Source organism: Echeneis naucrates, chromosome 8 (assembly GCF_900963305.1).
Source record: "Echeneis naucrates chromosome 8, fEcheNa1.1, whole genome shotgun sequence".
Taxonomy (NCBI): domain Eukaryota; kingdom Metazoa; phylum Chordata; class Actinopteri; order Carangiformes; family Echeneidae; genus Echeneis; species Echeneis naucrates.
In genome coordinates this window covers 19946441-19961707 of record NC_042518.1, presented here as the reverse complement: position 1 = coordinate 19961707, position 15267 = coordinate 19946441, and the positions used below count along the sequence as shown (strand labels likewise).

At 41.8% G+C, this 15267-nt stretch overlaps 1 protein-coding gene across 2 annotated transcripts; it reads right to left on the bottom strand.

The window, feature by feature from the left end:
• Nucleotides 1-4703: 4703 nt before the first annotated feature.
• On the bottom strand, nucleotides 4704-11755 carry slc16a6b (solute carrier family 16 member 6b). 2 transcript variants are annotated; one of them, XM_029508124.1, is made up of 6 exons: nucleotides 11528-11755; nucleotides 10071-10312; nucleotides 9568-9711; nucleotides 7662-7790; nucleotides 5963-6880; nucleotides 4704-5884 (listed from the first exon to the last, which is right to left on the bottom strand). In XM_029508124.1, the coding sequence occupies exons 2-6, from the start codon at nucleotides 10294-10296 to the stop codon at nucleotides 5613-5615; spliced, it is 1689 nt and encodes a 562-aa protein (XP_029363984.1). In that variant the 5' UTR covers nucleotides 10297-10312; nucleotides 11528-11755; the 3' UTR covers nucleotides 4704-5612. The 2 variants fall into 2 exon arrangements, with proteins under 2 accessions (XP_029363984.1, XP_029363985.1); XM_029508125.1 differs by lacking the exons at nucleotides 10071-10312; nucleotides 11528-11755 and having other exon boundaries at nucleotides 7662-7937; nucleotides 9568-9703.
• Between the last annotated feature and the right edge of the window lie 3512 nt (nucleotides 11756-15267).

Sequence of the window (15267 nt, the reverse complement as noted above, 5' to 3'; positions counted from 1 at the left end):
TAGCCAGGCTGACAGAGAGCCATAGCTCAGTTGCAACAGTGATCCCCTTAGCTCTAAGCAGTGATGATTTTTTTACAGATAAAATTCTCACAATCAGAGAAAGAATTTATCTGTTCTGTTTTGAAGAGATTAAAACAATTCAATGTTTGATCAAGCATTATCTTCCATAACAGATCACACATTTACGACACTAGAAAGTGTGGTGTAATATAACTATGGTTGGTATAATTACGTTACATGTTCAAGTGTAAAGATGTACAGAGTGTAACAGAGAGGACATCAATTTTTTTTTACAAACTTGAATGGTTTATTGAGCTTTTTAAAACATACGTTGTCTATAATAACAGGATGAAAACATTTTCAAACTGATTGATAAAGGAGTTATGATTTCTGTAAACAGCTCCTATAGACACAAATACGTTTACGTCCACACATTGGCACAACAAAACACCGTGAGGATACAAAGGAGGGTAAGACGTCAGCTACCTGTTGTAATAAAGTATTAAACACATGCCTAATTAAATAACAGCCTAAATGTGGGACATATCGGCAAAATACTGACAAGAACATAATAAGAAAAGATACTTACCTTCAGGACATCCCGTGCTCGATTTGCTTACCAATGCAGCTGTCCAGGAATAATTAAGATAAACTTTATTGCCCCGCGAGGGACACTTGTTTTGGGCTATGCAGTGCATCTTGCTGCCAACAATCTTACAGATACATAGATGCATACAGTAGTCACACCATTCAACATAGACATTGTTCCATAAGTTGCCGCGAATGCAAATCATGGTATCGATCACCGTCATACTGTCCATAGAAAGGAAGAATACAGTACCCCCAAAATATTGCACATACCCTTAATAAAGAAGGTTAAATACAACAAATACATAAACGGTTAAATACATGCATCGAAACACCGGACCTTTAAAACCCGGATAAAATACTTAGCTCAAAAGCCGGGGCACCCTCAAAACCCCTTCACCCAGATAAAAGTAAAATGAAATCAATTGCGGGACTTTTGTACGATGAAACCATAAAACAGGGCCAGCAGGTTGACAGACAGCGGGGGCTAGCATAGTGGATCCACAGCTGAAGGCCTGGAGAGGTATTAGTTTAGAAATGGAGGTGTTAAGGTGGTCGTCTGAAGTCTGGCCTTACACTAGACTGTGAGGGAGCCGAACTATACTGCCATGCCATATCTTACAATACTGGCACTGGTTTAAATCACCGCTGTGGGGCATCAGCCAAAATACAGGTCCCATTTAGTGTATTTATTGAAGATTGACTTACAGTATGTGCGTGTGTGGTTCTGTAACAATAAAACACATAACACATAATACAGATGATTAATAATAATGACTCACATAAACATATACGTGAGAGAGGTCATTCTGTTAGCAACTATTAGCTCTATTAGCATTATTAATATTAGCAACTCGTTAGCCAAACTATCGGCACACATCGCCATTATAATATAATATACAGAACAATACACAGAAACAGCCATAACTAACATAACACTTACTGGTATATGAACGCACACTTGTAAACACACACTTCTGGCTGATATCCAGAATAAACGGCAAAGCAGTCTCTCTCTCTCTCTCTTTCAGTGACACGCTTTTTCCTGCTGCAGCTCACTCACTCAGCAGAGCCACGTTTCGACAGCAGGGGGCGTAGTTCAAGGCTGTCCTTCAACACAACAATTATAGAATGTTAACATAACATCAGTTCTGGCACCAAACAACCGCAACCGTCTAAGTAAGTGTAGTCTCTGAGTAAGTCTGGTACAGAGGAAGTCCACATGATTACTCCACAATAGATTATTGGACACCATAAGACCCAGGTATTTATACAAGGGCACTTGTTCAATGATGCAGTTGTTAATAATTACTGGGTCATGAGCTGCGATTTCCTTGGGGTCAAAAGTCAAAAGTGACAGTGATAACTGCATCCTCTGTACCATGACTTTGTCTGTGAGCAAACTGTAAGGGGTCTAGACAACTGGCAACGTCAGAATTGAGCATATCAACAATAACTCTTTCGAAACATTTCATTACAACTGAAGTCAATGAGACTGGCCTGTAGTCACTATCAACCGTAGGGCATGAGATCTTTGGAAATGGGACAGTAACTTATTTTTTCCACAGGTCAGGCACTGTGTGGCTGTAAAAGGACCTCTGAAAAATGGGGCACCAGGCAGCACGTAACTCAGCTGCACAACTTTTAATCAAGAAGGCAGGCAGGCCACCAGGACCTGGTGATTTCCTTTTGCCAACTTTACTAAAACAGCTTGCACCTGCTGTGGTGTAATGTGGCATTCACATTCTCCAGAGGGAACGATGAATCTAGGATCTCCCTCTCTTTACAACAAAAATCCTGGCCCTCGAATCTTAGGAAGAAGTGCTTCAGTTAATTTGCTCTAGTGGAGTCATCCAGGGTCATCAACCCTTTTGTGCAGGGGGACATGTCAGTGATGCTTCTCATACAGTCCCATAATCTTCTGCTGTCCATTTCCCTAAAGCTGTGTTCCATGTCCGTGCGGTGTTTATCCTTTGCTTTCCTCAGCATGTGATTGAGCTCTCTCCGAGCCACCACAAGAGCTGCTCGGTCTTTGTTTTTGAAAGCTAACTTTTTTCCATTAATACATGATTTAATTTCCTTGGTTATATAGACTTTATTGTTGGGGAAATGTAGGTTTTCCTTTTCTCCACTACATTATCCACACAAAAGTTGATATAATCAGTGATGGTTGTGGCTTCTTCTAGATCTAAGCTGTGGAGGGTACTCCAATCAGTGCTGAGGAAGCAACAGTTTGGAGCTGGGGCTTACTGGACTTTAAAACTGGTTTATAAGTAAGCATAAGGTCCACAGTTGAATGATCCGAGTCAGCGATTGGAGGAAGAATTTTAGACCTGTAGGCAGCCGCTACTTTAACAAAGCATTTGTGGAGTACATGTGTGTTCCTTGTTGTGTGTTTAACATGTTGCTGGAACCCTGGTAAGGCTGCCTCTAACCTAAAACAAAATAAAAAAAATAAAAACAAAATATAATATTCGCTGCCCTCCCTGCGTTACCACTGGGGGGAATAAAACTCTCTGGGGAGGTAGAAAGGGTGCATGGAAACACAGAGAATCTCTACATCTGGATCACACAGACTGTGTCTAACAGTGACTTGTTTACACTAGTTGTTACTCATGTACAGGATTAAGAGGAGGGGGGGGCTCCCCTTACTTTCCCTGAGGAGTCACTTCTGTCTGAGTGGATGCAGGAGATGCCCTGCAGTTCCTGCAGTGCCCTGTCGGAGCCATGACTGTCAGAGTGATGATACTGGCCTCTCTCTTCATGACAATGTTATGATTTAGTATTTCGTGCGCACGTTAAATTTATTTTGTGGGAACAAAATAGTATTTCAAGCGAACAAATTAGTATTTTGTGCCCACGCTATATATTCCCTTGCCCCATGTCATGTCTGGGGCTCCGTAAGGCTGCTGACATGCTCCATGTTTATGTGGTTTAGAAACAGGTTAAGAAACAGTTTTCGCCCAAGAGCAATACTGTGCAATAACTAGTAGTGACATGCAGTATGCCGTTCGTTTCATTCATTCATCTTCACCTGCACCTCCAGGTTACAGGGGTGCTGGAGCCAATCCCAGCTCACATTGGGCAAGGGCAGGGTACACCCTGGACAGGTTTCCAGTCTATCACAGGGCCAACAGACCGAGACAAGCAACACTTACACTCAGACTCAGACCTACAGTGAATTTAAAGACACCAATTAACCCAAACATGATGTCTTTGGATGGTGGGAGGAAGCCCATGCAGGTGTGGGGAGAACACACAAACTCCACACAGAAAGGCCCCAGGCCGGGAACTGAATCCGCGACCCTCTTATTGTGGGGTGATCACTATGCCGCTAATCACTATGCCACCATGCTGCCTTGTTGTTATCTTACGTTTTATCATAAATTTGCACTAAGAGCTTGATTCTCAATTTTGTTGTACAATGTGAAATGACAATAAAGATCTATTCTAGCAGGGTCACTGTTAAGGTCTCACTATCCACTGTGCAAAAATTACATCTTTCCGAGTAAATGGATAATTGTGTTTTTCCAACCCAGTGTTGTGGTGCTTTGTGAGCTTCCACCTCCACCAGGATCTGATGTGACTCCCCTCTCCCAAACCTCCGTCAAGGGGTGACCCTCATTATTTGTAATGACGCTCCTCTGTGGGAGTGTAATCCTGAGCAGGAAACCCCACCCTGACTTTTTCATCTCACATTTTTCCTGTGGTCTGTAAACAACTTCAAATCCTCACTATTGTGATCATTCTACAACAAAGAGACAATGTTGTTAAATTTGTTTTTCATTTGCTCCCAAGTCCTCTTTGCTCCACCGGGGTTGCTGAACTGAACTGAAATAATGAGGTCTAGAAGGATTAGAAAATAATATAATTTTATGTAATCAACCTCCTCAGAACAAATAAAGTTCTTGGTTAAGTAAAAACAGCACATGTGAAAGTGAAAAGTGATTGAATAGGTGTGTGGGACTTAAATAAGGGGTCCTCAGGTGAACAAAGTGAGACAAGGAAAGGAAACTGACTGTGGAAAGCAAGCGACAATAAGAGCCTTCCCAACACCTCCACTACCCTTGTCTCTGGTTGGCTAAACAAACATGACACCAGATGCAAAATAGATACATAGTTTGGAGAGTTTATTTTAAAAAAAGCGACAATACAGGCAGTGCAGCAGTAACTTGCCTTGCACCCAATTAAAAAACTGAAAAAAGTTACATTAAGAAAAGAATATCATATTATCATCAAAAGCTTGAAGACCATATAGTGACAGAGTAAAGATTAGTGAGCTAAGCCAAAATATAGCTTTGTTGCAGTATTGCTGATATTGAATTTTAAATGTCAGTTATTTGAAGGTCTGACAGACAGAATGTGTAGATAGCATGATAATTTTTCTTTTACATCTTAAGATGTAGTGAATATCATTCTCCATACGCCAAATGCATATATGGACGGTCTACTGTTCATTCTGCAGGGGACAATTACATTGTTTACATTGTGTTGCTCACTAATCACATCCAGTGGATGCTGAGAAATACAGATTGGTGTCAGAAACCAGAGCCATTACAAGGTTTTAATGAAAACACAAGTCAAACAAATGAATGTGAACAAGAATGAAGAAGTATGACTTCTGATATTCATGATTGTGCTATCTGAGTCATGCTCATAACTCCTTTATTTAGTATTGCTACTATGCAACAATGCCTCTTTCCTGAGAAAGCAGTAGTCAAACTGAACACAGACTGAAAGTTCTTTCTCAGTGAGATTTTGCCAGACAAACAGACATTTGTGTAAAGTTGATAAATAGCTCACGTGTGACACCATATGGTCAGCATGACGTCTCTTTGGCCTCAAGGGGACAGGAGAGACTGCGTCCTTCCAGGGAAGGAGTCGACTTCAAGCTTGTCAGAAAGTGACACCTGAGATTAAGAGACAGCAGGGACACCGCAGTCTTACACTGTGTATCTGGTATGTTTCTTTTGTTGTTATTCTTGTCCTTAGTAATGAGGTGCTGCTATGTCGTTGCCAGGCAGTCATATAACAGAGGCCCCTTGATTCAAAGATGATCTAATGGGACTGTCCTCTGGGGCCAGGTCCACCTCCAAAAAGTCTGTTTGGTCACTGGACTGAGATGGTTTTCCCTCCTTCTCTGAGATCTTGTGTTTTTCTTCATCTCTGCTGTGTCTTTTGCATAGACCGGATTTCGCCGGGCCGACCAGGGCCAGGCAGATGGCACTGAGCCCCATGCCCACCACAGAAGAGTAGAAGGCAGCACCATAATCCTGCGTAATATCCACCAACACACCTGGATGGAAAGATGAGACAGCTGTCAGGGCCTCAAGACAACCTCACTGAAACATAAAAGGCAGCAGAGATCTTTTACCTCCAAGTGGCGGTCCAGCAAGCCCAGCAAGGCTTTGGATGAAGACATACACTCCTACACATGATGCCATCTTTTGGATACCCACCACATCCTCCTCGGCAAGCATGGGTATATGTATGGAGCAAACAGTGCCCAAGAAATATCCATACAGGGCGCAGCAGATCACCAGGCCCCAGAACTCCCACACAATAGTGAAGACCCCTAGAACCAGGCACAGTAGAACCACACAACCCAACAACACAAGGGTCTTCCGGCAACAAACTTTATTCAAAATGATCCCTATGGACAAGCGACCACAGATCTCCGCCACAGCCATCACAGAGAGCATGTAGGAGGCCATGCTGGAGTCCACACCCCGGCTCTTGCTCAACTCAATGATGTAGAGCTGCGGGGCAAAAAAGCCCAGTGTGGCAAACAGACCAAATAAAGAGTACCAGATGAAGGCAGCATCTGTAAGCACAGAAAAATCCAGCAGCCTGGGACTACAGGACTTGTGAGGACCAGCCTCTCCAAGATCTACCTCATCATTCTTCTTAACTGGGATTGATGGTGTAGACTGTGATGGCTGTGGGCCCTCTTTGTCCGGCAGCTCAGCTTCCATCAGGGCTTTGGCTTCTGCTCCAGCAGCTCTGAGGTCTACATCTGAGCCAGAGATTGAGGTGACACCTGAGTCCTCAGAATGTTGGGAGACTCCTGAACTAATGGAGGTTCTAGTTTGTTCATTCTCGATCTTGTAAACAGTCTGCAGTTGCTTCAGTGAAAGACAGCCTTTTTCTGATCCACCATCATTCTTTACAGCTTGTGGCTTAATGATGACTGGACGAAGAAGAAGCCCACAACCAATTACAGAAGCCTGAAAGGTGCCAAGGATAACCAGACAGTATCGCCAGCCAATATGCTGTTTTAGTGTAGAAAAGGCTGTGGAGAGATGGATAAAATACCACAGGTTCATTATTATCAAGAGGATCCATCAGGGTAAGGGTTAGGGTTAGGGTTATCTAGGGATTTATCTAGAAGATTAAATAATAATGATAATAATAATTATTATTCCTGCGACCCAACCCTGGATTAAGTGGATGAAGATGGATGGATAATTATAACTGGAAATCAAATGCTTCCCAGGAAATTTCTCCAGAGTGCACGGTGACTGCATTGTACATATATCAATATATAAACACCTACTTTTAAAGCTATGATAATTGATTCCTATATAGTGTTGGTGCTTTGTTGCATTTTTTAAACATAAAATGGCTTTGAGAATTGCCAGGCTCACCTTTAACATTTTTAACCAGTTAACCTGTTTAGTTATCCAAATATTTTAGGAACATAATGGTTTTTGAAAATAATCCAGCAATCCTAATCTCCTTGTTGTCTCTTAATATTAATGTGTTTGATTTTCAGAGTCTTTGTCAGTTAATGAGGAAACTGTGTTGGGAGTAATTAAGACTGTGAGGAGATGGTCCTTTGATGATGCCCAGGACATTCATTTTGACAATGCTGAAAAGAAATGACCACATTTAGCTCAGTGATTATGTCTTAAATACATCCTCATTGAATATGTTGATGTTAAAGCTGTCCACTTGTGATTGAATTGCCTAAGACAAATGGTAATACCAGTGCATGTGGCCTGTATCAAGGAGGATGCAGTCACAGCCTGTCTCCCCATCCCTCAGTGAGTGGCAATGCTGCACTGACTCACCTGGAGCAAAGACAAAAACAGCAAAGGATTCTCCGGATGAAGCAATGGCAGTGACAAAGGCTCGCCGTCTGGAGAAGTATTGGGCTAAGATGGTGACAGTGGGGAGGAAAGTGAGGCAGTAGCCGAGGCCTGTAAACAAAGAGGAGAAAAGAAGGGGACGTGACAGCCACTGGCCCGCATGGTAGGAACACTGCATGGATAGGGGGTGGATCAAAGATCAAGATGTCAGGTCACTCCTTTGTCAAAGGTAGCAGGCTGCTTGTGATGATTCAGCCACTGTTGAAAGACAATGGGCATGTAAAGACAAAAAAGAGAGACGGGGGAGAGAGGACAGGAGGTGTCAAGTTAGCTGTGGTCCTTTTCAGAGGCAACCATGGAAATTACGAGGGGGAGAGCTAGCAGTGCTTTCTGTCCAAGAAAAAAAAATGAATGTGCTCTGATGTAAAACTCATTTCACCAATTTGATCATAATCCAATCAGCTACTTTTAATTTATTACTTCATGCAGAGTGGCATTCCTTTGCAATGCTGATCTAAAGAGGAGTCTGGCTGTTTTCACCCTTGTGCTTTTCAATCCAGTTAGTCGAACCTGATTTGTTTTCCATACTCTATGATTTGTTTGAGCAGATGTGAACACACACTTGGATGCCAACAACCACACTGAGACCCTGTAGAGGAGGTGATCTTGGTCTAGACCTTAACAAATGTAGTTTGTTTGTGGTGTGAATAGAGGTCCTGGCTAATAAGCAGCACTCTTATATGGTTTGTAGTGATTCACTTAGGTTTGTTTGGATTTTTTCTCTCTCCAAACCAAGGAAAATATACCAATCTGGACAAAATCTAGGTGTGAAAATGTCCTTAATGTTTTTAGGGTGAACTTGCCACTTCTTTCTTTTACTGCTCTGTCCTCTGTCTCCTCCTCTAGGCTGCATTGTGATTAGAAGAAGGTGTTGACCTCTCAGGTGTGGAGTAAATACACTGATGCAGTTTTGTTGTTGACACTGCTAGAGGTCCCTTAAATTCATGACATGCTGTTAAACAACACAAATGTATTACCAGAGAAAAACTGTCATTCTCTAAGTTTGATTACGAAAGAAGGAAAGACAGAGACAGAAAGACAATGACAGTGACAGAAAACGACTCTGACAGAGAGATAAAGCTCATGTCTTGTGACAGTAAAAGTTATTTAGTTATGGAAATATAGAAATAAAATGTATTCCCCACTATCTCTCGTTTCTATTTTTAAATTATTGAACAGTTTTATTATTATGTATATGGAAATATTGGCAGCACAGCAGCATAGTGTTTAATGCTGTTGCCTCACAACAAGAAGGTCATGGTTTTGATTCCCTGGCCTGGGGTCTTTCTGTGTGGAGTGGCATGTTCTCAGTTGCATAGGTTTCCCCTGGATAGCCTGGGTTCCTCCCGCAGACATGCATGTCTAGGCTAACTGGTGACTCTAAATTGTGTAAGCAATGAGGGTGAATAGGAGGGGTTTTTCGTCTCCGTCTGGTTTTATGTGTTGGTCCTATGATGGGCTGGCCATCTGTCCAGGGTATACCCCGCCCTCGCCCAGTGTGACCTGGGATTTGCTCCAGCATCCCCCACAATCCGGAAATGGATAAGTGGTAGAAGATGAGTGAGTGAGTATATAAATATTTATGTTTACATGTTTGCATTTCAATTTAATTATATAGATTTTCCATTTTCTTAATTTCTACTTTATTGAGTTAATTAGAAATTGATTGTGTGGTATTATGTTGAGTCCATTGAAATGATTCTATTTGTGCTTTGGCAACACATTCAAATGTCATTCTAATAAAGGCTGTTGAATTGAAATGAGAGACACAGCAAAACAGACAGACGCAAACAGACACAGGCAGATGAGATGAGATTTTGATAGGTACCTGAGATAATGCCAACAGTGATGTACATCTCATTAATGGAGTTGGTGAAAGCAGAGGTGATAGTTCCCAGACTGATGAGCAAGCCTCCCATCATCACTACTGGGCGGTACCCAAAGCGGTTGCTAAGTATTGTGGACAGGGGAGCTGAGAGTGAGGGAACAAAGAATAGTCAATTCAATTTACTGAAATTTGGATTACTCAGGTATTATTATAATACCTGATCTCTGAACATCTGGTGGAAATTTTACGTAGTTCTAGCTTGATAGTTTTATTTTCATTTTTATAATACTAACAATATACTGATATATTGTATAAATATAAATAGTGTGTTAAATTCACCTTGCATTACATTAATAGTCGCACTTAATTCAACTAAAACTTTGATGATCGAATTCCATTCATACATACATCGAAACAAGATGGTTGATTCCCAATGATGTATAATAAATTTATTTTTGTTAGTGAAGGAACACAACAACACAGGGCTAGAGCCTGTAACTTACCTGTGAAGGTAAATATGAAAACACAAATGGAGATGACCCACGACACTCTACTGTTGCTTTCCCCGAATTCTTCCATCAGGTCTTGGAGGAACACACCCAGGCTCTTGATGATGCCATAGGTGCAGACCTCCACCAAGAAGAAAGCCATAGCTATAGCCCAGCCCCAGCCACCATCTGGCACCTCTTCGTATATGTTAGGGCCCATACAGTGTTTGGAATTAGTCATGGCTGCAGCACATCCCCTGGAGGCAGAGATAGATACTACATAGTGAGCAGTTTCTCCTCCTCTGAGTCAATGTACATGTAAGAGAAGGTGCATTCTAGGCAATGTGATATTTGTGAAATAATTGTTGCAATGCAGTGCCATCACTGAATCATCACAACATGTAAGTTAATATGATGACCTTTAACGTAAACACAATTTTCAAATCCACATCATAATTCAATTATAATCAAATGCTGGGATACAAAGTTGTTCCAACGTCACACTAACTTCAGGTGTTTGCTATCGCTGGCCACAATAAACCAATCAGAGAACAGAACGCAGTACACTGACCTCCGCCACTTTTTGTAATACCAGTAAGTACTGTGCTTCGCTTTATATGTTTTATCATGCGCCTTATGTATGAACATAGACCTGTTCATTGACATTGCGCCTCATGGTCCACAAAATACGGTAGAAGTGATGCTCAAGCGTGAAAGGAGAGGAAATAGGAAAGGTAAAAACAAGGATAAAAGATACAGGTCTGTTATTGGTCACTGAATCTGATTTAATGCATCTAATAGCTGATTTTCTTACAATATTAAATATGTTTTTGATTACATTTACAGTAAAGAGACATAGTTCATTTGGTCGTGACTCAATGGCTAGGCACGATAACTGCATTATAATATTTACTCCTTGATACTGGAATCTTTTCCATTTCAATATGCTTGTTTTCTTTCTTGCTAGCTAATCCAAGGGAAAATTTAAGCATAATTAATAGCCTAATATCCACCGCGATTCCATGGCTTCATTTGACTCATTTGTCCATCTCTAGTGTGTGCATGTCAGTGTCTATTAAATTATGTAGTTGTGCTGGATGGACTAACTCTCCATTCCTGTCCTGCCAGAATCTTGTGGGTGGGGTGGGGGGGGCACACCTCACCTCATCAGGCTCAGGTGTTCTGTTGTCAGAAGTGAATGATGATGTAACGCATCTAGGCAACAGTGAGAGTGCACTCACTGAGGGGAATGGTTATTAACAGTAGGGACTGACTAATTGACCAACTAATTACGATTTTCACTTGCACTGTAAAGAACACACATTTAATTTAATACAGCCAACAGTTCAACAGCTATAGGCATGTCCTCGGGTGATCCGCAGTGTGCCGCAGCCCTGCGGTGTTCCACCAGGACACCCATCCACGTGTGGTGTAGATCCAGCACCACTACCTACAGCTAACCTGTGACTTACCTGTCAGGAGACCGGAAAATCAGTTGAAGTTGCCCCAGATGTTAAAAAAACCCGTTTCTATGTAGTCATCATGTTGTCTTGGTGATTTCGCTTTAAGTGTTGCTCGCTGCAGAGAAGTGTCTAACGTTGATGTTTCAAACTTTTTAACGGGCTATCCTTGAAGAAGAAGAGGCACTGGTTGTGTCGAACTGCAGTGCGTCACAGGACGCCGCATCCTTTGTGTTAACTCTTATTTCCTGCCTGTTTTGGCAGCTTCCTACCGGCTCGAGCCGGTATTCTGCCGCGGACGCGTCTCTGAGCTGCATGAACGCGCACAGCTTCCCTGATGAGAAGAGCTTCAAAGCTTCCTCTTCCTCTTTCTCTGTCTCACACACAGTCAGAGAAAAAACATAAAACACTGCATCCTTCAGTGCAGCGTGGAGTCTAAGAATTTCTCCTTTTTTTTTTTTTTTTTACCATCAGCAATAATTCAGGACAATATTCTTGTTTTCATTTATTTTGATGTTTGTAGACTTTGATGCGAAGCAGCGTCTTCAGCTACAGTAAAGACAGAAATGCCAACTCCCTTACATGAAGAATCGCCACAATACGGCCTGATGGTTAACAGGTAAACAGGTTTGAGCAGGTCAGTGACTGATAACTGTGTGTTCATGCTCTGGTAAAAAAAAAGAAAAGGTGCACCAATAGCCTGAGATCACCGTTTCCTTGTCTCCAAACTTTAGAAAAGAATGGAGCTAGTAACACTCACTGTGGCAGCAGGAAATAATGTGAACTGACAATCATCTGTGCTAGGGCTCTAAGCTGACAGCATAGCCCAAGATGAATGGAGTAGATCATTAACTGATCCACATAGTTCATTTTAATTTCTTCCACTCTTTAGGGAATGCACAGGGAATTCTACTGACCCATCGAGAATAAAAAAAAAAAAAAGACTCACCTGTCTCTCAGCTGAAACTGATCTCTTGGGCTGAGGCAAAGACCTTTAAAAAGTGCTACAGGGGTGTGTCTAAGTGGTGGCCAGACAAAGTTCGCCCTTAGTGTGTGTGTGTGTGTGTGTGTGTGTGTGTGTGTGTGTGTGTGTTGCACGGGAGGTGGGTTGTAATGTAAATCGGTAACAATATTAAAAACCTAATCCTCACACAAGAAACTGGACTACCAGGACCAGACAAGTGTCCATAAGTGACCTAAATGGAGTCACATGGGTGCACCGAGCAAGATGGCAGAACAGTAGTCAGGCTCCGCTAATCCACTGCTATTCTTTCCAATTATCATCCACATATTTTCCTTTTAAAGGTGCTTAACTAACATCTGAGCATATTACCTAATCCCATTGGTGACTACATTGGCAGCATCAAACATGGAGCCGCCGGAGCCAGGAATACAACATAGGTGAGCTAAATGCCTCATAAATGTGTTATTAATGCATTATTGTTGCATGTTTTCTTACACTGAGGTCACTGACAGGCTCAGTCCATCTTGATAATGGATAATCACCAACACCGGAGCTCCACAGGGTTGTGTCCTCAGCCCTTTTCTCTACACCTACACAAATGACTGCATCAGCCCCTCACCTATCACCACATACTTCAAGTACTCTGATGACACCACCATCCTAGGTCTGCTCAGCGACAATAACTCAATCCCAGCCTATCAACTCTATCTCTCATTTTACTCAGTGGCGCACCGACAACTTCTTAGAACTCAACATAGAAAAAACTAAAGAAATGGTCATTCACATATCACGTACACCCCCTCTGGACTGGTCCCCACCTCCATTTGCAACCAAAACAGCTGAACAGGTCAGCCAATTCAAGTACCTCGGACTCACCATAGACAATAAACTGACATTTGATCAACACATCACTAACATCCACAAAAGGTCCCAACAGAGACTACATGTCATACATAAACTCCGTGCCCTCTCTGTTGCCCCCCACCTTCTTTCACCGCTATACACCAGCATCATTCAACCCATCCTACTGTATTTTTCACCCTGCTTTTACAACATGCTGTTCATCACCAACAGAAACGAATTGACAAAAATCACACACACAGCATCTAAAATCATGAACCATCCCACACCCAACCTTACCGAGCTCAACCTCAGAGCAGTCCCCTCCAGACCCTCTCCACCCACACTTTACACTGCTGCCATCTGGCTGCAGGTACAGGACTCTGAGATGGTGAGGGGCACGCTTCAACAAGAACTTAGTCCTGTCTGCCATCTCCGCACTCAACAACCTCCCCCAGTAACCCTGTATGGATTCAGCCTTCCTGAATATGTCAGTTGTCTGTTTGGTTGTCTGATGGTGTTTGTGCTTGTGTATATATCCATATTTTGCTGTGTCTGGTGGTGTTCTTCTCATGTTGTTCAGTGTTGTTGATGTTTTTCTTGTTTCTGTATTCTATGTTTTTGTGACTGATTGTGAAAACAAATTTCCCTTATGGGACAATAAAGGCTATCTATCTATCTACCTTAGAGACTTCGCTCCATTCTTCAACACTTGAACTGTCTGAGAATTTCTATTGTTTGGATGCCACTTCTTCTCTTTCTTCAAGGAGCCTTGTCTTTGTCCTTCAACAGTGGGTGTGAGGTTGTACCATAGGTTATATGGTTTATGGTGTCCTGAATTGCGTTATGTTAGAAAGACATACATAGTGATAAAGTGATAAAATTAGCTCCAGAACAATGACCTGTAACTGTGTACTTTTCAGGGTTAATGAGGGATTGTTTATGTCACAGTCTGCACCTGAAATGAAGAAACACAAATTAGAGTGTGCTAGTCATAAAAGTGTGGACTGCTGGACTTTAGACTGGCTGAAGTAATGATGAACTCATTCTTGGAATAATGCCCTACAAAAATTTGAATGATAACTCTTATTTTTGGACCTGCACTTTCCTACATGTGGTACATTAAAGTAGAATTTTAATACTTTTTTTTTGCCATTGAGTCAACCAATAACACAAACACACTAATCAATCAAGCTCTCAGCACACTAGAAGTTCCCATGTTCTGTGAGGTAAAATTATTGTTTTTGTCAATGGACACTGGTGGCCTTTCACAGAGCAAGTGTTTCTAGTTAAACAAAAAGATTCCTTCTCTAATAGAGTCCATTAAAGATACTTTAATAATACAAGATGGCAAGAAATATTGTAAACAAACAAAAACAACAAAAACAAAAATAAACCAACACAAAGAACACAAGATGGTGAGAGAAATTATGTCAGGTGGGCACAAAGTAATGAACACTTCTCAAGTGAAGTCAGGCAAAAATGATGCAGAGGATGGATTGTTCAGGAATTTTATAATGTTGCTATGATGTGCAGCCACCAGTGGCAGAAGTGAAGGTGAGAAATGCTATCTAATCATCTAATCAGTCTGGACGGCATTACTTTGGCTTCTAGCTCCACTGTAAGAAACCTTGGAGTAACCTTTGACCAGGACATGTCCTTTGTCCCTCACATAAAACAAGTTAGTCGGGCAGTTTTCTTCCACCTGAGAAACATTAGTAAAATCAGAAACATCCTTTCTCAGGATGATGCAGAAAAACTAGTCCATGCATTTGTAACTTCTAGGCTGGACTACTGTAACTCATTACCATCTGGCTGTCCAAACAAATCTCTAAAAGGCCTTCAGTTAATTCAGAACGCTGCTGCACGAATATTAACAGGAACTAGGAAAAGAGATCATATCTCTCCTGTGTTACCTGCTCTTCATTGGCTGCCAGTAAAATATAGA

Excerpts from the sequence above, each read along its gene's own strand:
- slc16a6b (XM_029508124.1), bottom strand. The coding sequence starts at position 10,296 with ATGACTAATTCCAAACACTGTATGGGCCCTAACATATACGAAGAGGTG. Across the intron at positions 9,712-10,070 it reads TTTCATATTTACCTTCACAG|CTCCCCTGTCCACAATACTT; the intron begins GTAAGTTACAGG and ends CCTCACTCTCAG. Across the intron at positions 6,881-7,661 it reads TGTTTTTGTCTTTGCTCCAG|CCTTTTCTACACTAAAACAG; the intron begins GTGAGTCAGTGC and ends ATCTCTCCACAG.